The sequence below is a fragment of the Salvelinus alpinus genome, chromosome 29 (genome assembly GCF_045679555.1).
Source record: "Salvelinus alpinus chromosome 29, SLU_Salpinus.1, whole genome shotgun sequence".
Taxonomy (NCBI): domain Eukaryota; kingdom Metazoa; phylum Chordata; class Actinopteri; order Salmoniformes; family Salmonidae; genus Salvelinus; species Salvelinus alpinus.
Genome location: NC_092114.1, coordinates 40,374,504 through 40,402,500, shown reverse-complemented (window position 1 = coordinate 40,402,500; position 27,997 = coordinate 40,374,504). Strand labels below are relative to the sequence as shown.

Sequence of the window (27,997 nt, the reverse complement as noted above, 5' to 3'; positions counted from 1 at the left end):
TGTGTCGTGTGTTTTTGGCTGTCTCCTCGCAACAGTAGAACGTCTTCACTCGCAACTCTCCACGGTCATGCTGTCTCTCCCTCGCTCTGTGTGGCGCTCCCCACCGCTCCCCCCCATCTCACGCATCTCGCGCGCCGTCCTCAGTATAGCCCATTCAACCGATTCTCCGCAGTGCTGAAATAGAGAGTGAGTGAAAGGAGGGGGGGCAAAAGAGAGAGAGAGATAGAGAGAGAAGCGAGGGGGCGATACGGGGAAACACACGAGAGAGAGTCAGACAGAGAGAAAGAGAGAGAGAGAGAGAGCGAGGGAGAGGGGGCCGCAAAAGGAAAACTGCACAATCTGAAAAGGCTCCCTAGCGCGCGGATCTTTCGACGGCTGCACCATTCATTTGGACTGTCGGAAAGGGTGAGTAGTTCCTAGTGAGTATGTGTCATCATTGCGCTATACAAATTACCATTAATTTAATAAACCGGCTTAAAAAATGTCTCATCATAGTTTTCATTTTGGGTTATAGCAGTTCACACGTTTCGTGGCTGTGTCGGTCTGTCAGAGTGTTGTGGGCTACAGTCAGTCTGTCTGTAACATTTGCTGCGTCTATTTAGTCTGGCTGAATACACACAGGAAATGCATTCAACTGACATTTGGGTTTGAAATTCTGAAAAAGCACTGTCTGCCGTTGTATAATATACTGCCTCGGGTCTCTCTCTCTCTCGCTCGCTCCCCGCAAGATGTGCGTGTGGTAGGCTTTGAGAATGTTATCTTTATGAATATTTCCTTCCCATGACATGTCTTGGTGATTAGAATCATTTGCGTGTCGCATTTGCCACCGGCGAGCGTTGTTCAATGCAGTGCTATAGGCGCACTGGAGTGAGTGGTAAAGCTCTATGTGGATGTGTGAAGAGAGGGGGAATCAATTTTGATATGTAGTTGGTATGGGAGACAAAAAAGTCATGCCTGTTACTTGGGGAACCTGGGGGGAAGATGGTGGTATATGATGTGTGCTGCACTAGCCTAGTTGTTGTGTATCTGGGTCCATGTGCATGTTTAAAATGGTGTGTGTGTGTGTGTGTGTGTGTGTGTGTGTGTGTGTGTGTGTGTGTCGAGTTTTTGATGGGAGTGTGACAGGAGGAAAGAGAAGGGGAGGAAGAGAGATAGAGAGCGAAAAAAAAGTGTGGCTCTGGGTGTCCAATTGAAATGTTTGGATGGGTTTGTTCGCCTTTATTTAACTAGGCAAGTCAGTTAAGAACAAATTCATATTTACAATGATTGCCTACCGGGAACAGTGGGTTAACTGACTTGTTCAAGGGAAGAATGTCAGCTTGGGGCTATGATCGGCTATGAAAAGCCAACTGACATTTACTCCTGAGGTGCTGACCTGTTGCACCCTCGACAACTACTGTGATTATTATTATTTGACCATGCTGGTCAATTATGAACATTTGAACATCTTGGCCATGTTCTGTTATAATCTCCACCCGGCACAGCCAGGAGAGGACTGGCCACCCGTCATAGCCTGGTTCCTCTCTAGGTTTCTTCCTAGGTTTTGGCCTTTCTAGGGAGTTTTTCCTAGCCATCGTGCTTCTACACCTGCATTGCTTGCTGTTTGGGGTTTTAGGCTGGGTTTCTGTACAGCACTTTGAGATATCAGCTGATGTAAGAAGGGCTATATAAATACATTTTATTTGATTTTGGGGATTTGATCCAGCAACCTTTCAGTTACCGGCCCAACGCTCTAACCACAAGGCTACCTGCCGCCCAACGCTCTAACCACTGGGCTACCTGCCACCCCGGGTTATTCCTGTCTCTTTCAGACAGTCTTAATAGCCTTCAATGCCTCAGCATATAATGCTAAAGAAAACAGACATGGCTGTCCATGTATTTGTGAATGGTGGTTGGTGCCTGTAACCGTAGGTATAGGAATGGTGGTTGGTGCCTGTAACTGTAGGTATAGGAATGGTGGTTGGTGCCTGTAACTGTAGGTATAGGAATGGTGGTTGGTGCCTGTAACCGTAGGTATAGGAATGGTGGCTGGTGCCTGTAACTGTAGGTATAGGAATGGTGGTTGGTGCCTGTAACCGTAGGTATAGGAATGGTGGTTGGTGCCTGTAACTGTAGGTAAAGTTGGCCATGTACAGGCATGTGGCACTCCTGTGTGTGTGTGTAGGCTGAGTCAGAGCGCTTGGATTCTCCTAACATTATTCGGGCCAAGGTCTTTCCCCAGACATGTCTTCCCCCCCCCCCCCTCTCTCAATCTCTCTCTCTCTCTTTCTATCTCTCCATATTTCTCCCCCTACAGTTTATCTTCCCTCATTGAGCACATTTGATGTTCATTATCTCTGTCATTCATGCATTTTAATGCACTGCACTCTGTACATGCATACAATGTACTGCACTCTGTACATGCATACAATGTACTGCACTTTGTACATTACTGTGCTGTTCATGTACTTTCTCCTGTACGTGGTTCTTATCATTCAAGAGGCTGATGTCAGACCACCTACTTTTCCATCCCTGCTTTAAATACTGCATTCTTCATGCCAGTTGGCCGAGCCTGTTGATAGGGGGAACATATTGCCGCCTCAACAGAAAACGACACCCCATCCTGAGCCTTCCCTGGCCGCTTAGCTGGGAATACCATCTGTGGGGCTGGTCCCGCTGCCTTGGGAGTTGTAGTTTCTGTACCACTCAGCAGTTGTCTTGGTCCACTGGACCCATGATCGCTCCAAATTGCCTCATCCATCCCTTCTTTCCTTTCCTCTTTCCATCATGCTGTACTACGATGTTTAATGCAATGCTGTTCTAGGGAGACAATGCACAATGAAGCACTGTGCCTCTGCATAGTATACTAAGTATTTCTCCCGATTTGATTCTATAAACTGCAGAAGCCCGAAGCACACATTAAAACATGTAGCTGTGTGTCCTTGAAAGTGGCTGGATCTGCTAAATGTCATTGAGAGAACCCTAGTCCCATTTGACTGTACCTAATATGTATATCATAACACCTCTATTACATGGTCATAACACATTCATTAGAATTACATGAGACCTGTCATAACACGTCATGGCGGTTCATGTCAAGTTATACCGCTGTCATGACACGTGGAACATTTTCAACACCAATTTTTCTTATGCATGCTGACATTGGATTCACCACTAATGACCTATCATGACATGTTAAGATAATGGATAATGTGATTCTTATCACAACCCTATAATGCTGTGTGCTACAGGGCACAATACCTCAAGTAAAGTGCCTATTCCCTGAATTATTCACTGGTGGACGGTCTTAATTAATCAAACTTATTAATATTATTACCAGTGGTGGAAAAAGTACTGAATTCTTATACTTGAGTTAAAGGTAACATACCTTAATAGAAAATGACTCAAGTAAAAGTGAGTCACCCAGTAAAATGCTACTTGAGTAAAAGTCTAAAAGTATTTGTTTTTAAATATACTTAAGTATCAAAAGTAAAAGTATAAATCATTGCAAATTACTTATATTAAGCAAACCAGACAGCACAATTTTCTGGTTTTTTATTTAGTTATAGACAGCCAGGGTCACACTCCAACACTCAGATATCATTTACAAACTAAGCATTTGTGTTCAGTGAGTCCGTCAGATCAGAGACAGTAGGGATGACCAGGGATGTTCTCTTAATAAGTGCATGAATTGGACCATTTTCCTGTCCTGCAAAGCATTCAAAATGTAATGAGTACATTTGGGTGTCAGGGAAAATGTATGGAGTAAAAAGTACATAATTTTCTTTAGGAATGTAGTAAAGTAAAAGTAAAAGTTGTCAAAAATATAAATAGTAAAGTAAAGTACAGATACTGAAAAAAACGACTTAAGTAGTATTTAAAGTATTTTTACTTAAGTACTTTACACCACTGATTATTACACACTTATTAACATCTGTATATTAATGACCCCAAATGACTGCCTTAATTAATAAGAGTAGCTAATTCATTAAGTCTGAAGTTTGTTAATTAAGATACAAAAAGGAGCTAACCCAGTACAGTAGTGTGCTTGGACCCAGACATGAGACTATAGGCAAGTAGTGTCCTTGGTTTTACACTATCTAGTTGTCTGGTATTTCAGCACCTCACTAGTGGACAGCTCCACACTCTAACCATGACCTCAAACATATTCCCCCTCAGCCACACACTCTCTCTCTCCACGTCACCCCCCCACTCTCTCTCCAAACTCTTAGTTTTATGCTATCTATTTTTCTGTTATTTCAGCACAATACTAGTGGACAGATCCACACTCTCACTGATCACAAACATTATTCCCTTGAAGCTTCTCTCTCTCTCTCTCTCTCCAAACTTTCCTCTACTGATCACTTCTTTTATTTGTCCCTTCCTCCATTGATTCCCTCCCTCCTTCATGCTATAACATAAAGCACCATTCACTTAATCTATGAAGATTAACATGAAATAAGTTTGCTAATATTGTTGATTGTTAATTGCACAATTGACAGTTACAGCCATCAAATTAGTAGTAGTAGTTTGAAGGATAATACAAAACAACTGGTGCAAATGAATGTTGCAAACTCATCATCCTATTTATTGTCATCACATCAATTCAGGCAATTTATCGCAATATGAATTTTTGTCCATATCGCCCAGCTCTACTGGAACCTAACTGAGGCTGCAGCATGGGAATTGTGGTTTATTCTGTAGGCCTTAACTACAAAGGGAATCTCATCCACCCCAATGCCCCATCTTAGAGAAACATAGAGTGGTTTGCAAAAATATTCACCCGCTTTGGCATTTTTCCTATTTTGTTGCCTTACAACCTGGAATTAAAATGTATTTTTTGGGGGTTCGTATCATTTCATTTACACAACATGCCTACCTCTTTGAAGATGCAAAATATTTTGGGGGTGAAACAAACAAGAAATAAGACCAAAAAAAACTGAAAACTTGAGCGTGCATAACTATTCACCCCCCAAAGTCAATACTTTGTAGAGCCACCTTTTGCAGCAATTACAGCTGCAAATCTCTTGGGGTATGTCTCTATAGGCTTGGCACATCTAGCCACTGGGATTTTTGCCCATTCTTCAAGGCAAAACTGCTCCAGCTCCTTCAAGTTGGATGGGTTCCGCTGGTGTACAACAATCTTTAAGTGATACCACAGATTCTCAATTGGATTGAGGTCTGGGCTTTGACGAGGCCATTCCAAGACATTTAATGTTTCCCTTTAAATCACTTGAGTGTTGCTTTAGCAGTATGCTTAGGGTCATTGTCCTGTTGGAAGGTGAACCTCCGTCCCAGTCTCAAATCTCTTGAAGACTGAAACAGGTTTCCCTCAAGAATTTCCCTGTATTTAGTGCCATCCATCATTCCTTCAATTCTGACCAGTTTCCCAGTCCCTGCCGATGACAAACATACACACAGCATGATGCTGCCACCACCATCCTTCACTGTGGGGATGGTGTTCTCGGGGTGATGAGAGGTGTTGGGTTTGCGCCAGACATAGCGTTTTCCTTGATGTCCAAAAAGCTCCATTTTAGTCTCATCTAACCAGAGTACCATCTTCCATATGTTTGGGGAGTCTCCCACATGCCTTTTGGCGAACACCAAACGTGTTTGGTTATTTTTTTTCTTTAAGCAATGGCTTTTTTCTGGCCACTCTTCCGTAAAGCCCAGCTCTTTGGAGTGTACGGCTTAATGTGGTCCTATGGAGAGATACTCCAATCTCCGCCGTGGAGCTTTGCAGCTCCTTCAGGGTTATCTTTGGTCTCTTTGTTGCCTCTCTGATTAATGCCCTCCTTGCCTGGTCTGTGAGTTTTGGTTGGTGGCCCTCTCTGGGCAGGTTTGTTATGGTGCCATATTCTTTCCATTTTTTAATAAAGGATTTAATGGTGCTGCGTGGGATGTTCAAAGTTTTGGATATTTTTTTATAACCCAACCCTGATCTGTACTTCTCCACAACTTTGTTCCTGACCTGTTTGGAGAGCTCCTTGGTCTTCATGGTGCTGCTTGCTTAGTGGTGCTTCTTGCTTAGTGCTGTTGGAGACTCTGGGGTCTTTCAGAACAGGTGTGTATATATACTGAGATCATGTGACATATCATGTGACACTTAGATTGCACACAGGTGGACTTTATTTAACTAATTATGTGACTTCTGAAGGTAATTGGTTACACCAGATCTTATTTACGGTCTTCATATCAAAGGGGGTGAATACATATGCACATACAACTTAACGTTTTTTCTTTATTAGAATTCTTTGAAACAAGTAATTTCTTTAATTTCACCTCACCAATTTGGACTATTTTGTGTATGTCCATTACATGAAATCCAAATAAAAATCCATTTAAATTACAGGTTGTAATGCAACAAAATAGGAAAAATGCCAAGGAGGGTGAATACTTTTGCATGGCACTGTAGGTCTCTTCATGTTACTGAAACCAAGTGTGTTTCAAGGGAATGATGAATCAAGGGAATTGATCTTTCTCATATCTTCAAAATGTTAGCGCACACAATGAATGACCCATGAGGCACTGACCCATGCCACGTTCCATGCCTCTTACTCAATGTACTCTGTACTTAATGTGTTCCATCCATAAGGCCAGATGGTATCTATTACCCTATCCACACATTGCGCCGTCCCGAACAAACTGTGCTGGCCTGGATATTTTCTTTTCATATTGTGCTTTTCAGAACGTTTCCAACAACTATTGTTGTATTGGCTTGGCTCGGTTGCTCAGTAGTGTGAAAAGCCCTTAAATCTACAGGGAATTGGACGTTTTACTACAAATGATCAAAGTATCTGTTTGAGACTGCGGTCATCACTCTCTCTGGCTGCCATGTCTAACACGCACAGTCAACATTGTTTATACAGAAGAAGCCTCTTCTCGGTTCCCATTCAAATTCATCTTCACATTCTGTTTGACCTTGCAGACACAAGTATGTGTCATACACAAATACTGAGCACCACAGTTGCACCTCCTTACCACCTCCTCCTCTATCCTATCACCGGTGGTTGCCTTGAGGGAATCTTGACACGTACACAGTCCCCCCTTTACCCTCGGTCACTCTCTCCTTGAGGTGACAATGTTTATTCAACGACTTTCTGAAGGTCTGGGTTGACTGAGTTCACGCGAGGTAGGCAGGCCAGGGCTGCTTTTTACCATATCAAATATTTGTAACTGGTGAGTCATCATGAGTGAGAAAAATCCATTGTGACATTGCTGAATGTGCACTGCTGCATCTCAAAGCAGTGATGAGGTCATTCGTTCGGCACCACGGTAGCTCTCCTCCTCTCCTCCCCGTGCAGGTTTTTCTTTTTTTCTTTCTTCTCACCAGTGAAGCTTTTGAGTGAGAAAAGCCACACAGTTATCAGTGGAGGAGCCTCACCTCTAATTTGCTGCACGCTGCTCCGTGATGGTGAGGTCATTTCCACTCACTGTCACAGCGGGCTGGGCAGTCATGTGGTCCCTGTGTTGATTTTATCGCTGGTTATGTATTCACTGTTACACTATACCTATAGCCTAGTTAAACCAGACTGAATCACCATTGAGTGCAGCATTCTGCCTGGTTTAACCAAGCTAGTATTTACCAGATAGGTACCAGTAGTTACCGTATGTAGCCACACTGGTGGATAAGCCTCCACTTCCCTCAGTCTTTGCTATTTTAAGATGAGTTGACGACAGAACAATGAGGTGATGCTGGTTAATTATCTTCAATGAAATGTGAAGCATTGTGATAGAAGGGATCTTTCAGCCATGTGGAGAAGTTTTCTCTTCATTTTTCTCAACGTTAGTGGTTCCTCCACTGTAAGTTTGTCTCTGTTGAGTTATCCTGATGAGAAAACCCACCAGGGGAGAGGTCAACTCCATTTCAACCAGGGTTTCCATTCATATACTGAATTAGCTGAACTGAAATAGGCTCGACCCTAAACCTCACCTGTCCTCTCACCTCCTCTCTCCTCTTTCTTATCCTCTCTCCTCAGACGAGCATGTTTAGCACGCGGGCACTCACGCTCCTGTCCTCGGTGTTTGGGGCGTGCGGCCTGCTCCTGGTGGGCGTGGCTGTGTCCACAGACTACTGGCTGCTGATGGAGGAGGGCGTCATTTTGCAGCAGAACCAGAGCATGGAGGTCAGGATGGCCCTGCACTCCGGCATGTGGAGGGTCTGCTTCGTGGCAGGTATGCCGAAAAAGACACATTTCGTCTATATGCACAGAAGCATGCATAAACAAATAGTATACATATTTACACATAATGCTTTGTGGCAGGTTTTGTGTGAGGAAAGCAATACGCATAAACAGTAGTTCATATGTACAGAAGCACATCTACACATACATTATTGTAATGCTTTGTGGCAGATACTGGAATAAACATAGTCTATATTTCAGATGTCATTCCTTAACACACACACACATATTATTGTTACCCCATTGTCTTACGTCAGATCGCGTCACTCATATGCGATGCCCGTCGCTCAACGGTTGTCACTAGTTACCACAGCCATAAAGTCAAAATTGGCTATATCGTAAAAATGTATGAAAATAAAAATGAGCTTTTTGCTCTTAATTTAAGTTTAGGGTTAGGCATAATGTTAGCTGTGTGGTTAAGGAGTGTAACACCCATTTCCCAAAGCCAGAAACGCATACACTGAGTGTACAAAACTTTCCATTACATAGACTGACCAGGTGAAATCTATGATCCCATATTGATGTAACCTGTTAAATCCACTTCAATCAGTGTAGATGAAGGGGAGGAGACTGGGTAAAGAAGGATTTTTAAACCTTGAGACAATCAAGACATGGATTGTGTGTGTGCCATTCAGAGGGTGAATGGGGAAGACAAAAGATTTAAGTACCTTTGAAAAGGTTATGGTATGCCAGGCACACCGGTTTGAGTGTGTGCTGTGTGCTGAGTGTGTGCACAGCAGTGTGCTGTGAGGCTGGGACCAGCCTGGGCACCACCGATAGGCTAGCAAGTTTAAACCACGCTAAGCCTCTACTGTGACAGGCCAACTCTAAAGTTGGAACTACATCTGTCACAGTATAAAATAAGATGTCTGTACTATTTCAGTCAGTTCTCTGCTTTACCCTGCGTGGTGATACAGTGAACCCGTATATACGAAAATTGCATTTACCATTTATCGCTTATGTTAAATAAAAATACTTAAAGTATATTCGGTGACTCTGAATCATATTTTATCCTGATACCAGATTCGATTGACGCAACCTTTTACACTAGCTCTCTCTATCTTTACTTTCAAATAAACCGCTTGCACTGAAGTTGTAGACATGCTGCCGCCAAATTAATAGGGACTGTTATCAGAAATCAGTCCGTAGATTTGCATGTTTCTCCGCGATCGTTGTTTTGGGGTCAGCTAGCGCAGCAGCAGCTGGGCTGGCGGCAGATCACGCACTAGTTGCTTCTCAAACTTATTTGTTGTGATAAAGTAATGTTGCTAAAGTAGCTTGCTAGTAGCTAATAGTTTATAATAATTCTGACTATTTGAGGGTGAAGTGGGTTCATTAGGCTATGTCACCTAGGTAATATCAGACAGAGGGAGGCGTAGCGAGAGCCCTTTCTCTTCCCAAAATCTGTCCATGATCCTTAATTATTAAGCAGGTGAGGAGTTTTTGTATGACGTCAACACCCTTCATTGTTCGGGCGGAAACAAAAGCATCTCATCATTATATCTACTATATCTCTGGTAATATTTATGGCAGCCCATTGTAGCCAGACTACTTTCAAGCTATCCCATTACCCTTTGCGAGATACGAGTAGGGCCTGTCTGCGCACCGCAGACTGGTGGGCGCGGCATGTAGTACCGATCGAATACACACAGCACCCACCAAGTAGTACCCCGCTAGAGTTGGGTTCAACAGGGTCTGGCTCCAGCAGATATGTCTACTAGCTAGCTAACTAGCTAGTGTGCATGTAGGGACGTAATGCTTGTAGTGATGTAATGCTAGTGGGCGTGGCATGTAATGATGTAATACTAATGGGCTTCGTACTGTAACAAGTACCCTCAATGGCAGTGGGTGTGGAGTGTAGTGGGCACAGCGTGTAGTGGGCACAGCGTGTAGTGGTTACGGTGTGTAGTTACTGCAGTCCGCAGATAGATATTTAAGTGATAATGCCAGAGAAGTCGGTGTTTGGAGGATATATTGGCACTGGTGTTGTTAGGCCCGAGACGAAATCGAAGGCCGGCAAACCGTGCCAATATATTCTCCAAACACCGGCTTCTCGGGCATTATCACTTTATACAATGGGTTACCAACATAATCAAATAATGATTGACATATTTTCATGAAAAACGTTATTTGGATTAATTTATTCATACTATTTCATCCTTCCACAAGATATAGTCCCGAAACAAATCTAGGGTTGCTACCCAAGCCGGCTGGTCGTTCGTTCTATTGGTTCGGTTGCCAGAGACGCGACCCAGTTGTTCAGTCTTTTTGTTCTGTATCTACAGACGCGACCCAGTCGTTCATTCTAAATGTTCCATTGCCATACTGCCTGGCAACATTCTTATCCCTTGTTTGCTAACTAGCCAACTATGGCTAACTTACAGTCATGTCAAACAGTGCAGACAGAATAACAACAGTAACTGCATTTGTTGAAGCTGTTTTCTAGTGATATTTATTTGGATACATCCATAATGAGCACGATTTCGCCTAGCATAGAAAATGTGCTCTCTCGTAAGGACACTGTAGTTCAGAGGAGCTAGCCAACAATACAGCTAACACAATCACTTCAAATTGAAGCTGGAAAGACTGCAAACTAGCTGCAGGTCGTTTTGTTTGATCTTTTTACAATTCACATTTCTTTGTATATATCCATAAAAATAATGCCAGCTGATTCATGATTTCGACTGGCTGAGAAATGCTGCCTGCCTCTCTCTGGTCCAGACTCCCGACCCCTACACCTTTATTACTATGGGACAGGTGGATTTCGATTTTGAATATTGAAACAATGTTGCAAATTTTGGAGAGACAGAGAGCAAGGTTTATACAAATCTCCACAGTTGAAAACTAAATGTTAGTCTAAAAGAAATGTGAGGTAATGTCTAGATGCTTTTTATAGTTGAGATGAAGTTGATGAGACAGTGGATTGCGCAGTCAGATGGAACAGAGTAAATAGGCATTTTAACGTCATAGATTTAACCGGTGGTAACTTGTGGAATAGACACCGGCTGGAATGTGCTTTTAACCAATCAGCATTCAGGATTAGACCCACCCGTTGTATAACATTGGACAGATCAGTGCACGTGGAATCAACGCGCTATCTGACGTAAGACAATGATTGTTACCCATGACTCAGAGACTTTAGTCTGCTAAAAGGTCAAAGGGAAGGCTTAAGGAAAAATGTGCGCACACACACACACACACACACACACACACACACACACACACACACACACACACACACACACACACACACACACACACACACACACACACACACACACACACACACACACACACACACACACACACACACACACACACACACACACACACACACACCCCTTTAGCCAGGGTTATATTGGTGGCCCTCCAGGGGAATGGCATTGTTTGTGCTGGTGCCTGGTACATAAGGTGAAAGGTGAAAGATGCTACTGTCGTGTGGAATGTGGCTTTCCTCACTGACTGTTCACCTCTGTGCCACTCTGATTAAGTGTCCCCCTCTCTGTCCAAATTCCAGGTTAATGACTTCTTCTCCATTCCACCCCTTGTGTCTCTTCTGCTCATCCACTATAAACCTTGATTTCCACTCTCCCTCTGGGCCTATTCTCTCTCTCTCTCTCTCTCTCTCTCTCTCTCTCTCTCTCTCTCTCTCTCTCTCTCTCTCTCTCTCTCTCTCTCTCTCTCTCTCTCTCTCTCTCTCTCTCTCTCTCTCTCTCTCTCTCTCTCTCTCTCTCTCTCTCTCTCTCTCTCTCTCTCTCTCTCTCTCTCTCTCTCTCTCTCTCTCTCTCTCAGGACCTGAAAAGGGGAGATGTGTAGCATCAGAATACTTCACCACTGAAGCTGAGATAGATATTGTGACCGAAAACACTGCAAATATACTGAGTAAGTGATGACACCTGACCACAGTGAAAAACATAGAGGATAATAACCCCTGCATGTCATTTCTTTATGCACCAAAAGGCTCTATCCAGGAAACATGATGAGGCAAAATAGTTCCCAACCTCCCAACAAATTCCACAGACATGTGACTAACAGAAATGGAATAATGTGTCCCTGAACACATTATTCCAAGAGGGGGGGTCAAAATCAAAAGTAACAGTCTGTATCTGGTGTGGCCACCAGCTGCATTAAGTACTGCAGTGCATCTCCTCCTCATGGACTGCACCAGATTTGTCAGTTCTTGCTGTGAGATGTTACCCCACTCTTCCACCAAGGCACCTGCAAGTTCCCGTACATTTCTGGGGGGAATGGCCCTAGCCTTCACCCTCCGATCCAACAGGTTCCAGACGTAACGCACAGCGTTGCGATTGCCTGCAATGAGAACAAGCTCAGTCCGATGATGCTGTGACACACCGCCCCAGACCATGACAGACCCTCCACCTCCAATCGATCCTGTGCTGGTGTTGTTACACGTGGTCTGCCACTGCAAGGACGATCAGCTGTCCATCCTGTCTCCCTGTAGCGCTGTCTTAGGCGTCTCACAGTATGGACATTGCAATTTATTGCCCTGGCCACATCTGCAGTCCTCATGCCTCCTTGCAGCATGCCTATGGCACGTTCACGCAGATGAGCAGGGACCCTGGGCATCTTTTTTTGTGTTTTTCAGAGTCAGTAGAAAGGCCTCTTTAGTGTCCTAAGTTTTTATAACTGTGACCTTAATTGCCTACCGTCTGTAAGCTGTATGTGTCTTAACGACCGTTCCACATGTGTATGTCCATTAATTGTTTATGGTTCATTGAACAAGCATGGGAAACAGTGTTTAAACCCTTTGCAATGAAGATCTGTGAAGTTATTTGTATTTTTACGAATTCTCTTTGAAAGACAAGGTCCTGAAAAAGGGATGTTTCTTTTTTTGCTAAGTTTATTTGAATTATTTACGATGTAGAACATTGTGGCCCAAAAGTGGACTGTATAGACCACAATGGAACCTGACACACTAGGACAAAGGCCATTGACTTTACTACAGTATATTGTTCTATAAAGCATGCTGCAGGCTTATCAAACTGTAGGGAATGATAAACATTTTCTCTTGGGAAGGAATGTTACTTAATCGTTATTTTATATGATTTCCTTTCTTTGTGATTGACAAGTGATACAATTGAATTAGGATGGTGGGGGCTGGTATTAAGTAAAGCATGTATTTCTGTACACAATTGCTCCCAATCCCAAGTCAACCTGTGTAACTACTTCATAAAGACTTTATAGTCATGTAAGAAAGCAAGGAAGTGACGCAGATGACAATCTGTTTCTGTATAATTCATGTGTTCCCTCATTTGAATTAATAACAAATTATTATTTACAATGACAGCAAGAGGCAAAAGGCCTCCTGTGGGGCAGGGGGCGAAGATTAAAAGTGTATGACAAGACAGACAACACACGGAAGACACTTGGCAACAGCACAGATACATCAGCAGACAGTGGAGACAAAGCACATCACGACAGGAGAGACACCACCACAGTACATGACGGGAGACCTATGGCAACAAGACAACATGGCACACGCATTGTTAAGGGCAGACAACAGTACAACAAAATAGGCAGAGACAAAGCACATCACGACAAGCGGGACATCACAACACTACATGATGGGAGATCTATGGCAACAGTGCAAAACATTGTAGGAACAGGCAACAGCATGAGGGACAAGTGGCAGACTACAATACATAGCACTACTGAACAGACAAATAGACAAGGCAACAAATAATTGCAGAGCAAGCAGGCAGATATAAAAAAGACACGTATTATTATTGAGTTATTGGTTTGCATGTAGTGCAACCAAGCATGATGTTTGCATAACAGCTACAACATAACAGCTACAGCATAACAGCTGCAACATAACAGCTACAGCATAACAGCTACAGCATAACAGCTACAGCATTACAGCTACAGCATTACAGCTACAATATAACAGCTACAGCTTTACAGCTACAACATACCAGCTACAGCATAACAGCTACAGCATTACAGCTACAGCATTACAGCTACAACATAACAGCTACAGCGTAACATCTACAACATAACAGCTACAACATATCAGCTACAGCATTACAGCTACAGCATAACAGCTACAAAATAACAGCTACAGCATAACAGCTACAACATAACATCTACATCATTACAGCTACAGCATTACAGCTACAGCATAACAGCTACAGCATAACAGCTACAACATTACAGCTACAGCATAACAGCTACAGCATTACAGCTACAACATAACATCTACAGCATAACAGCTACAGCATTACAGCTACAATATAACAGCTACAGCATTACAGCTACAACATACCAGCTACAGCATTACAGCTACAACATAACAGCTAAAGCATAACAGCTACAACATAACATCTACAACATAACAGCTACAGCATAACATCTACAGCATTACAGCTACAGCATTACAGCTACAGCTTAACAGCTACAACATAACAGCTACAGCATAACAGCTACAGCATTACAGCTACAGCATTACAGCTACAGCATAACATATACAGCATTACAGCTACAACATAACAGCTACAGCATAACATCTACAACATAACAGCTACAGCATAACAGCTACAGCATAACAGCTACAGCATTACAGCTACAACATAACATCTACAGCATAACAGCTACAGCATAACAGCTACAGCATTACAGCTACAACGTAACAGCTACAGCATTACAGCTACAGCATTACAGCTACAATATAACAGCTACAGCATTACAGCTACAACATACCAGCTACAGCATAACAGCTACAGCATTACAGCTACAACATAACAGCTACAGCATAACAGCTACAACATAACATCTACAACATAACAGCTACAGCATTACAGCTACAGCTTAACAGCTACAACATAACAGCTACAGCATAACAGCTACAGCATTACAGCTACAACATAAAAGCTACAACATAACAGCTACAACTTAACAGTTACAACATAACAGCTACAAAATAACAGCTACAGCATAACAGCTACAGCATAACAGCTACAACATAACAGCTACAGCATTACAGCTACAACATAACAGCTACAACATAAAAGATACAGCATTACAGCTACAACATACCAGCTACAGCATAACAGCTACAGCATAACATATACAGCATTACAGCTACAACATAACAGCTACAGCATAACATCTACAACATAACATCTACAGCTACAGCATAACAGCTACAGCATTACAGCTACAGCATTACAGCTACAACGTAACAGCTACAGCATTACAGCTACAACATAACAGCTAAAGCATAACAGCTACAACATAACATCTACAACATAACAGCTACAGCATTACAGCTACAACATATCAGCTACAGCATTATAGCTACAGCATAACAGCTACAGCATAACAGCTACAGCATTACAGCTACAACATAAAAGCTACAACATAACAGCTACAACTTAACAGTTACAACATAACAGCTACAAAATAACAGCTACAGCATAACAACTACAGCATAACAGCTACAACATAACAGCTACAGCATTACAGCTACAACATAACAGCTACAACATAAAAGATACAGCATTACAGCTACAACATACCAGCTACAGCATAACAGCTACAGCATAACATATACAGCATTACAGCTACAACATAACAGCTACAGCATAACATCTACAACATAACATCTACAGCTACAGCATAACAGCTACAGCATTACAGCTACAGCATTACAGCTACAACGTAACAGCTACAGCATTACAGCTACAACATAACAGCTAAAGCATAACAGCTACAACATAACATCTACAACATAACAGCTACAGCATTACAGCTACAACATATCAGCTACAGCATTATAGCTACAGCATAACAGCTACAGCATTACAGCTACACCATAACAGCTACAGCATAACAGCTACAGCATTACAGCTACAGCATTACAGCTACAACATCAAAGCTACAACATAACAGCTACAACTTAACAGTTACAACATAACAGCTACAAAATAACAGCTACAGCATTACAGCTACAACATAACAGCTAAATCATTACAGCTACAGCATTACAGCTACAACATAACAACTACAGCATTACAGCTACAACATACCAGATACAGCATAACAGCTACAGCATAACAGCTACAGCATTACAGCTACAACATAACATCTACAGCATAACAGCTACAGCATTACAGCTACAACATACCAGCTACAGCATAACAGCTACAGCATTACAGCTACAACATAACAGCTACAGCATTACAGCTACAACATAACAGCTAAAGCATAACAGCTACAACATAACATCTACAACATAACAGCTACAGCATTACAGCTACAGCATTACAGCTACAACATATCAGCTACAGCATTACAGCTACAGCATAACAGCTACAGCATAACAGCTACAGCATTACAGCTACACCATAACAGCTACAGCATAACAGCTACAGCATTACAGCTACAGCATTACAGCTACAACATAAAAGCTACAACATAACAGCTACAACTTAACAGTTACAACATAACAGCTTCAAAATAACAGCTACAGCATAACAGCTACAAAATAACAGCTACATCATTACAGCTACAGCATTACAGCTACAACATAACAACTACAGCATTACAGCTACAACATACCAGCTACAGCATAACAGCTACAGCATAACAGCTACAGCATTACAGCTACAACATAACAGCTACAACATAACAGCATAACAGCTACAGCATTACAGCTACACCATAACAGCTACAACATAACAGCTACAGCATTACAGCTAAAACATTACAGCTACAACATAACAGCTACAGCATAAATGCTACAGCATTACAGCTACAGCATTACAGCTACAGCTTAACAGCTACAACATAACAGCTACAGCATAACAGCTACAGCATTACAGCTACAACATAAAAGCTACAACATAACAGCTACAACTTAACAGTTACAACATAACAGCTACAAAATAACAGCTACAGCATAACAGCTAAAACATAACAGCTACAGCATTACAGCTACAACATAAAAGCTACAACATAAAAGCTACAGCATTACAGCTACAACATAACAGCTACAGCATAACATCTACAGCATAACATCTACAGCATTACAGCTACAGCATAACAGCTACAGCATAACAGCTACAGCATTACAACTACAACATAACAGCTACAGCATAACAGCTACAGCATAACAGCTACAGCATTACAGCTACAACATATCAGCTGCAACATAACAGCTACAGCATTACAGCTACAGCATTGCAGCTACAGCATAACGGCTACAACATAACAGCTACAGCATAACAGCTAAATCATAACAGCTACAGCATAACAGCTACAACATTACAGCTACAACATAACAGATACAACATAACAGCTACAGCATAACATCTACAACATTACAGCTACACCATAACAGCTACATCATAACAGCTACAGCATAACAGCTAAATCATAACAGCTACAGCATAACAGCTACAACATAACAGCTACAGCATAACAGCTACAACATGACAGCTAGAACATTACAGCTACAGCATACCAGCTAAATCATAACAGCTACAGCATAACAGCTACAACGTGACAGCTACAGCATGGCAGCTACAGCATAACACCTACAGCATTACAGCTACAATGTAACAGCTACAGCATAACATCTACAACATTACAGCTACAACGTCACAGCTACAGCATAACAGCTACAACATAACAGCTACAGCATAACAGTTACAACATAACAGCTACAGCATTACAGCTACAACATAACAGCTACAGCATAACATCTACAACATAACAGCTACAGCATTGCAGCTACAGCATAACAGCTACAACATAACAGCTACAGCATAACAGCTACAGCATTACAGCTACAGCATTACAGCTACACCACAACAGCTACAGCATTACAGCTACAACATAACAGCTACAGCATAACATCTACAACATAACAGCTACAGCATTACAGCTACAGCATTACAGCTACACCACAACAGCTACAGCATAACCGTTACAACATAACAGCTACAGCATAACATCTACAACATAACAGCTACAGCATTACAGCTACACCACAACAGCTACAGCATAACAGTTACAACATAACAGCTACAATTCATTCATATACTTGTATACCAGTTTAGACCATTCATATTTGTTTAATGTGTTATTTATAGTGCATTCATTTATATTTTTACCTTAATTATTCATAAATAGAGGAGGAGTATAACAGAAAGCTTTTTCCACTGAATGCAGCTTAAGTTTCATTATCCCAGTGGGACACTGAAACTTGGTTTAAAACGATGTAAGAAATGTTGAATCTTTTGTTTATGTTTGATTGAATTGTTTTACTTAACTCTCCCTCCTCTCAATATATCTTCCTCTCTTCTTCTGTCTTTCTCTCATCCTGTTTCCTTCTATCCCTTCATCAGAGATGGTACGGACAGCCACGCCGTTCCCCATGGTGTCGCTGCTCTTCGTCTTCACTGCCTTCGTCATCAGTAACATCGGACACATCCGGCCACAGCGCACCATCCTGGCCTTCATCTCCGGAATCTTCTTCATCCTCTCAGGTACGGAGCCACATGCTTTTTTATGATGAAAGGAAATTAAGTTTCCCATTGGCTGTTGTTTTAATGATGTTCAGTATTTAAGATACTTATTGGTTGATGAGAGCTGCCAATGGTATGTAAAGTTGGTTCTGTGTGGTTTGGGTCTGGAACCCCCCTGATTGGTTGTTGGTTTAGTGGCTTGGCTGACAGCGTATCCTGATCCTCAGTTGTCTATAAGATTACATCAGTTTCTATTTGGGGGTATTGCAGATCTTGCTCACAGATGCTAGCCTAGCATGAGATGCTGCTGACAGAGCAGTTATTCGCCCATCTTGTCCTTATTACATGTCACTGACCTGCAGCAGTGAACGATTGTACTGATTCAGGCTCAAATTGAATAAGTAATGGTTTTCTAGTAGTTAATTCAATGAAGGTATTTGTTTGTGTAAATATTGAATTATAAATGTGCTGTCCTGTATTATACAGTGCATTCGGAAAGTATTCAGACCCTTTGACTTTTTCCACATTTTGTTACATTAAAGCCTTGTTCTAAAATTGATTAAATAGTTTTTTCCCCTCATCAATCTACACTCAATACCCTATAATGACAAAGGAAATACAGGTTTTTAGACATTTTTGCAAATGTATTAAAAATATAAAACTGAAATATCACATTTACAGAAGTATTCAGACCCTTTACTCAGTACTTTGTTGAAGCACCTTTGGCAGTGATTACAGCCTTGAGTCTTCTTGGGTATGAAGCTACAAGCTTTCTCCCATTCTTCTCTGCTGGTCCTCTCAAGCTCTGTCAGGTTGGATGGGGAGCGTCGCTGCACATCTATTTTCAGGTCTCTCCAGAGATGTTCGATTGGGTTCAAGCCCGGGCTCTGGCTGGGACACTCAAGGACATTCAGAGACTTGTCCCGAAGCCACTCCTGCATTGGCTTGGCTGTGTGCTTAGGGTCATTGTCTTGTTGGAAGGTGAACCTTCACCCCAGTCTGAGGTCCTGAGTGCTCTGGAGCAGGTTTTCATCAAGGATCTCTCTGTACTTTGTTCCGTTCATCTTTCCCTCGATCCTGACTAGTCTCCCAGTCCCTGCCGCTGAAATACATCCCCACAGCATGATGCTGCCACCACCATGCTTCACTGTAGGGATGGTGCCTGGTTTACTCCAGACGTAACGCTTGGCATTCTGATCAAATAGTTTAATCTTGGTTTCATCAGACTAGAGAATCTTGTTTCTCATGGTCTGAGATTCCTTTAGGTGCCTTTTGGCAAACTCTAAGTGGTTTGTCATGTGCCTTTTACTGAGGAGTGCCTTCAGTCTGGCCTCTCTACCAAAAATGTCTGATTGGTGGAGTGCCGCAGAGATGGTTGTCCTTCTGGAAGGTTCTCCCATCTCCACAGAGGAACTTTGGAGCTCTGTCAGAGTGACCATCGGTTTCTTGGTCACCTCCCTGACCAAGGCCCTTCTCCCCTGATAGCTCAGTTTGGCCGGGCGGCCAACTCTAGGAAGAGTCTTGGTGGTTCCAAACTTCTTCCATTTAAAAATGATGGAGGCCACTGTGCTCTTGGGGACCTTCAATGCTGCAGAATTTTTTTGTACCCTTCTCCAGATCTGTGCCTTGACACAATCCTGTCTCGGAGCTCTACGGACAAGTCCTTCGAACTCATGGCTTGGTTTTTGCTCTGACATGCACTGTCAACTGTGGGACCTTATATAGACAGGTGTGTGCCTTTCCAAATCATGTCCAATCAATTGAATTTACCACAGGTGGACTGGAAACAGGTTGCACCTGAGCTCAATTTCTAGTCTCATACCAAAGGGTCTCAATACTTATGTAAATAAGGTATTTCTGTTTTTTTAATTTGCCAACATTTAAAAACAACTATTTTCATATGGGGTATTGTGTGTAGATTGATGAGGAATTGTTTTTATATAATCCATTTTAGAATAAGGCTTTAATGTAACAAAATGTGGAAAAAGAGAAGGGGTCTGAATACTTTCCAAATGCACTGTACTTATGCTAAAATGTGTATTCTATTCTACTGAGCCATTTACTTTGTGTTCGTATTCTTATATATTATTATTTCTTATTGTTGTTGAATAGACAAGAAGGAACCTGCAAGTAAGCATTTCGTTGGACTAATAAAACTTGAAACTTGACATTATGGGCTGTGAATTGAGAAAAAAAAACTTAAAATATTGTAAAACCACAACAGCTTCAGATAATTGGTCCCAAGAAACGACTTGAGAACTTGACTGGACTTGAGAAATATTGAGTTTGTTGTTGTTATTCACTCGGTTTCTTTGAAGCCATTTGAACAAACGGACAACTCTATAGATGCTCAGCGTGGCATTGTTCTCAATGTCTTTGCCCTAGAAAAGATGTTATGGTTGCCAATGAATTCAATTTCATTAACATTCCACAACACAACATATAGAAAATGTAACGTTCTCACACCCTGATTCAGGATCAGGATCATACGTCCTAACCCAAACCATTCTGAAAAAACAGAATGGAAGTCGCAAACTGGCTCCGGTGCAGCCTGCCTTTCTTCAGAGAGGGACAGCTCTCTGTTCTGAGTTTTCTAGCACGCCCACGCAGAATGTCTGACTTCTGCTGAGAGGGAAGCAGGCGAGGAGCTAGCAGCAGCTAGCCACAGCTCCCCCTGCTGAGACAGTAAGGGGGAGCCAGGTCACTGGTTCCCAGGAGCTTCGGTCGCTGCTGCTGCAGCTGCTGTTACTGCTGCCTGCTGGAGCCTGCTGCCTGAATCTCCTGCTGTTGTTTTTGTGGTGCTGGTCAGGGCTGACTATGTAGTGGGGCTGTTGTGCTGGTTAATGGTGGTGGAGGTTTTTTGGGTCAGAGGTTGCAGAAGCCGAGGCTGGCTGGCTGGGGTTTTCTTTCTCTTCCATCACTCGACTTCTATTTTGTCCTCGTTTATCGCAAATTCGCAGGCATGCAGGCAGTGGTTGGGATTTGGTTTCCATTTAGAAAGTATAATAAGGCTAATTTATTCAAAGTAATGAATAATGAAAATGTGGTTCAAGAAGGGGTCTTGTGGATCTTCTTATTCAGTTGTTTTATTGTTGTTTTTTAATGCGTCAGGGGAAATGTGCTCAAATGTTTGGCCATACGAGCTCTTTTCAGTGTGAAGGCAGAAACATGTAGCAACAATGGTGGCTGTCGGAAGGCTATCTGAGCAAACAATTGAGATACTGCGGTTATTTTCAGCAGTGGCACTAATTTAGCTAGTGTAGTGTATTACAGCTGTGGCACTCATATGTGTAGTAGTAGCAATGTATCATAATCACGTTTTACTATCTATCATTTATGATTCTTGTTTTCATAAAATAACACTCTCATAAAAAAAAAACACACATCTCACTTTGACTTGCATTGTTGTGAAAACAAAAAGATTTTCACTGTACCCTGTAATAACACCTGCAACCCTGTACATGTTACTATTAAACTTTAAATCTAAATAATACCTGGAATTCTACCTGAAACCAAAAAGGGTTCTTCAAAGGGTTCTTTTTAGGTTCTAGATAGCACCTTTTTTTCTAAGAGTGTAGGCCACATACTGTCCCACTTTCGGGTCTGTCTTGCCCTCTATGTCGAGGGGATCTATTTGGATGCCAAGGCAATAATACTATGTCTCTCCACCTTTCTTTTCATCTCAAACTCTCTCCCTCCATCTTGCTCACTGTGTATCCTGCTGTCTCCAAATCGCTCTCTCGCTCTCCCTACTACCCACCCTCCCCTTCATGTTCACACTCTCTGACCCATTCCCCCACCCACTCTTGCCCCTGGCGTTTGTCCCTTCCCTCCTCCCTTCCGCTCTCTTTCCTCCACCCTTCTCTCTCTCATTCTCACTTATGATTCCCCATCACCCTTCCTCTCTCGCTCACTGTTTCCTATAATCTCCTCAACACTGCGCACTCCCTCTCTCCCCCTCTCCATCCTTTCTCTCTCTCTCTCCTCTTCCTCTCTCCCCCCTCCACTGGCTCGCCGCTTCTCCCCTCCTTCTTTCTCTCCCCTCTTCTCTCCCCCTCTCCATTCCATCTCTCTCTCATCTCTCTCTCTTTCCACTACTCCTTCCCATGTCTTTCTCTGCCTCTATGCTCCTCATTGCCTCTTTTTTCGCTCCATGCTTTCTCTTTCCCTCCCTTTTTCTCTCCACCCCGTCCTCTCCTCCTTCTCAGGGCTGAGCCTGGTGGTGGGCCTGGTCCTCTACATCAGCAGCATCAACGACGAGGTGATGAACCGGCCACGTGAGCCCGAGCACTTCTTCCACTACCACTACGGCTGGTCCTTCGCCTTCGCTGCCAGCTCCTTCCTCCTCAAAGAGGTCAGCACACCTGTCCGCCTGCCAGCGTAGCGCCCGACCACTAACTATTAACCCCTGCTAACTGCTAACCGACTAGCTTAGTGCTTCACTGTTAGGACCCCCCCCCAACTCGCATCAATATTCATAAATGTTAATAGCGCACACTTTAGGGCGACAGCTCTTGTCACAGCGGCAGCTTAAAAACGCTGCTGTTGTCACATGAATATACAGTTCGCTAGAGGGCTTTTCTTTTTTTCCCAGCCCCTCTGCAGTGGCAGGAGGAAGAGGAGGGGGAAATAGCGCTTAGCATTGGCGTCGACGTGCTCAAGTTTCAAGGATGTTGTACTAAGATGTCAGCGATGAATAGTGGATGAGGATGTAAATGTTTGTGTCGGCTGTTTGGTGCAACATTGCATTTTTGATAACGAGTTATTACACGGAGAAGCGGTTTGAGCACTGTTATGTCTTCAGAGGTTTGTGCATCACAGAGACATATTCCACAGTTGAAAATAACTCACGCATGTAATGTTATTAAAATGTTTAGTATTTCTATTAATTCAAAACATTGTGTTGCTCTTTCAGGATGCTACATTACATCCTGTTGTATTGCGTTTTTATTAAAGGCACAGTGCAGTCAAATACGTGATTTACCTGTGTTTTATATATATATTCTTCCACACTGTGAAATTGTGAAAATGATTATAATGCCCTTTTAGTGTAAGAGCTGTTTGAAAAGACTTCTAGAAAGGTCTGCCTGTTTTGGAGTTTATAGACCATTAATACAGTTCCAAACCTCTCTGCCAATAGCAGCTAGTTTTCAGTTTTCCCTTCCCAACTCAGACCACTCCCAGACAGTCCTAACAAAATCCTTGAATGAGAAATGACTCTTTGCTAAGAAGCTATCTTTGTTTCTTCTTGACCATTTTAATTGAAAACAATCACTGTGCTATACAATTACTACTACTACTACTATTTCTACTTTAATTGAAAACAGTCACAGTAAGGTACTTCATCGTTACCCAGACATGATTTGATATTGAGATAAAAACGGCTGCATTGGACCTTTAAATGTTCCAGTGTTTGTTGTGTTTCATAGTCCAATACTGTATGTCATTTTTATATAATATAATACATTTTTATTTAGGCTTCTTTTTGCTGTGGTTCATAGTGTGCCTGATGTATGACGGCCAAATGTGTCACTTATGACTTCTTTGTGATGGTGTTTCATGTCATGTAGTAATATGAGTCACAGTATCTTATAGTGTACTTGCGCTGCTCTCTCCCAGGGGGCCGGGGTGATGTCAGTGTACCTCTTCATGAAGCGCTACGCCGAGGAGGAGATGTACCGGCCCCACCCGTCCCTCTACCGCCCCCGCCTGTCCGAGTGCAGCGACTACAGCGGCCAGTACCTTCACCCCGAGTCGTGGCCTCCTCCGCAGAGGGGCCGCAGCGCGTCTGAGGTCTCCAGTGACATCTCCATCCAGCTGAACCAGACGCCCCCGCCGCCCAAGGGCAGCTCCCAGCAGCAGCAACAGCAGCAGGCCCCGTCCTCTGGCCCCTCCTCGGGCGCCAGCTACCAGCAGTCCTCCTCCTCCTCCTCCTACCCCCACCACACCATGTCCTCCCACCCCCTCCACTCCAGCCACCACACCATGTCCTCTCACCCCAGCGGGCCTCCTCCCCAGTCCATGCCCATGGCCATGCCCCCCTCTGCCCAGGCCCCTCCCCGCTACCACCAACACATGCGCATGAGTGCCTCGCCATGCTAGAAGGGGGAGTGAGGGATGAGGGAGGGGGGTAGACAGAGTTGGGGTTGGCTCTGTTATACGCGCAACACACAGAGACAGATGCAAACACACACGCACATACACACACCCAAACACACTGATGCACGCATGAAGAGTGTGGGAGGAGAGATGGAAGCGAGGATGAGAGAAGGAGATTTAGGAGATCAAGAGAAAGAAGGGAATGAACGAGGGAAAGAGAACGAGGTGGGCGGAGGATGATTTAAAATGTATGCCGTGCCTCAGATGAAGACAGACATTTTAGCAAACTTTCAGAGAGAGGGAGGAAACGAGAGAGGGAGAGAGGGGGGATATGATCATTATTTACACAATAAGAAAAAGAGGGATGAGAGGTATGGGGGGCTGTGAAAAAGAGTGCTGCTGTTTCAGAAGAATAAGCATAAGATGCATTTCAAGCACTAACACACACAAGAATCAAGGACACATTGTATATGCATAGAGATTTATACTTAAACTGTATAGACATTTTTCTTTAAGTGCTGGGAAGTTGAAAAATGAACCATGTTTGTCTTTCATGAGATGTGTATTACTGTATGATTAGGTCTATCATTGTATTAATTGTTTGTATTGGAGAGGCATTGTTGGATGAATGTTCCCATAGACTTCTGAAGATCATTCAAGATGGTTCTGTGACTCAAACTGTACATATTGTAACATATCAGATTCTCCTCTGCAGTTCGCATTCTTCTACTATACATGTCCAGGTCGCAGGCTTCAGCATCCATTTTGGAATCCATAAAAACACTTGAATTTTTGTTGTTATGTTTTTGACAAAAATGTCGTGGTAACAAAGAAAATCCATAACTTTCCATCATTTATAAACATTTACGACTGAGAATATAAAAAAGCACCTATTTTACTACCAAGAATGAGAGCATATTTGCAGATCCCGCGAGGCTTAGGATCTTCCTTTGATTGCTAATTAGCTTGAGTGTTCATATTCTGTAGCACATGGCTGATTACCAGTAGAGTAACTTCTCTTTATAGTTACCAGAAGAGCTTCCCATTTAGCTATGGAGTAGATTGATGAAGTAAAGACTGTGTTTATTTTGAAATGTTTACTTTTCTCCTTCTGACTGTGACTGGGTTTATATAATACATGCTGCTTATGCAGCCTGCCCACTGTACTACATGTTTACATTCTATTCTATGTGTATTGGTATACTTATAGTAAATGTAACACACACACACACACACACACACACACACACACACACACACACACACACACACACACACACACACACACACACACACACACACACACACACACACACACACACACACACACACACACACACACACACACACACACACACCAGCTTCAACAGTCCTGCTATAACTACAATTACTACTACTACTACTATTTCTACTACTAATATCAAAATAAAGATTGTGGCCATTATCATTAGCTATGTTTATAAACATCTGTATTATAAAAAATAATGTAAGTAAATGGAACATGACAACTTATAAAACCATACATGAGGATGTGAAAGAAAGAAAGGGGTTACTATGAGTTTAACATGGTCTAATATAAAGCACAGTAATGTATTTCAAGACAGCGTCTATGTTAGTGAGGTCTAAACGAGAGCAAAACATGACCAATGGGTCTCTGTACCACCCTCTAGTGCTGTTGCTGTGAGTGATAGCTCTGCATCCGGGTTGAACTTTTGTATCATGACATGCACACTTTTGTAGCGAACAAGACCGATAGCAATTCCTGACTTGGGGATAGATTTATAACAAAGTCTTGCAATATCGCCGTACAAATAGTGAACAAATCCCACTAGCCATTGAATTGCATTCCAATTGTTTTCCTAATTCCAGATTTTTTCCTGCAATCAGATAACTTGATCAAATGTATTTTAATATTTATATTGTTCATTATGTAGCAGATGCACAACCAATGTGATGGAAGGTAGTATTATTTAGTTTGGGACCCAGGACAGTGATGTACAGCCTATAATAGACTATAGAGTAAAATACATGAATTCAATATCAAAGAACAGGACTGGCTCCTGCTGGAGAGAAAATGATAAGATAACTAATATTTGTAGCTTGTTCTATAATCATAATAGGTAGAATAACGTATTGGTGTATTTGTATTAAAGCTATAGTGTAATATATATATATATTTATATATATGTATATTTATAAAATATAGGCCTATTATAGGCCAATTATGATTTGGTTAATTGAAAGAGTGAAAGAGGGAGAGAGCGAGAGGGAGAGAGAGGTGACAGGGGTAGCTATAAGAATTGTTTAAAACAAATGCTAAAACTATTTTGTATTTTGTCAATGAAGTTTTATCCTCTGTTGTTTTTCCTCATTAAACTACTCTGTTAAATTGAGGTTTACTTTCAGAGAGCCACATGGCTTCACTAGCCAACGAATGTTATTGAAGTTGAGGATGATTGGGGTTTTCTGTAGCTAAAGTTAGATTCTGTTTTTTTCTCCACGTTTGCCTTTTTCCCCCCAACTGTTCATTGATTTCCTTAGGCTTCTTTTATTGCCTTCACTTCTTCCTCCTCTCGCTTTCCATCCCCTCATATATGACTACCTTTGAAACTTTATTGATCAGTTGTCTTGGTTTGTTTCTCAAATCCCCATTAATGTAATGTCTCTTCTCTTTGCAGGCCTCGTTTCTCACTCACTCTCAATTTCTTCTTTTTGTAAAGGCGCTCTCTTAGAACCTGTCTTTGAGCTTATTCAAATGAACTGTGCCTAACAACAGTAGCAGAGATCAAAGCTATTCATTATTATTAGGATTATTATATGATAATTATTATTGTTGTTACTTACTATTATTATTAGTGTAAATATGTTACCCATATTTACAACAAAATCAATGGTACTATTTAGTAGTAATAATGACAATAATGCCATTTTCTAATGAATCTGAGCGATTGTTCATACCTGAGAACATGAATAATGTTATGCCTGGGGTTGTTGAGTAACATGTCATTGTTCTACAGCTATTGAATAAATCCTAGGGGTAAATCTGTGTGTGTGCTTAATGTTCGTGGTCAGATGTCTTTTCGGTTTTTGACTGCACACACACACACACACACACACACACACACACACACACACACACACACACACACACACACACACACACACACACACACACACACACACACACACACACACACACACACACACACACACACACACACACACACACACACACACACACACACA

General features: G+C 42.2%; 1 protein-coding gene across 2 annotated transcripts; it reads left to right on the top strand.

Annotated features, from left to right (window-relative positions):
• Positions 1–2: 2 nt before the first annotated feature.
• LOC139558726 (voltage-dependent calcium channel gamma-7 subunit-like) lies at positions 3–27,793 on the top strand. Of its 2 annotated transcripts, none has more exons than XM_071374099.1 (6): positions 3–419; positions 7,959–8,154; positions 11,955–12,044; positions 18,533–18,673; positions 22,861–23,006; positions 24,272–27,793. In XM_071374099.1, the coding sequence occupies exons 2-6, from the start codon at positions 7,965–7,967 to the stop codon at positions 24,752–24,754; spliced, it is 1,050 nt and encodes a 349-aa protein (XP_071230200.1). In that variant the 5' UTR covers positions 3–419; positions 7,959–7,964; the 3' UTR covers positions 24,755–27,793. The 2 variants fall into 2 exon arrangements, with proteins under 2 accessions (XP_071230200.1, XP_071230199.1); XM_071374098.1 differs by having other exon boundaries at positions 5–405.
• The last annotated feature ends 204 nt before the right edge of the window (positions 27,794–27,997 follow it).

Bases quoted from the DNA above. Each gene is read 5' to 3' on its own strand.
- LOC139558726 (XM_071374099.1), top strand. From the start codon at position 7,965: ATGTTTAGCACGCGGGCACTCACGCTCCTGTCCTCGGTGTTTGGGGCG. The intron at 8,155-11,954 runs GTATGCCGAAAA...TCTCTCTCTCAG, and splicing joins GAGGGTCTGCTTCGTGGCAG to GACCTGAAAAGGGGAGATGT. The intron at 12,045-18,532 runs GTAAGTGATGAC...TCCCTTCATCAG, and splicing joins AAACACTGCAAATATACTGA to AGATGGTACGGACAGCCACG.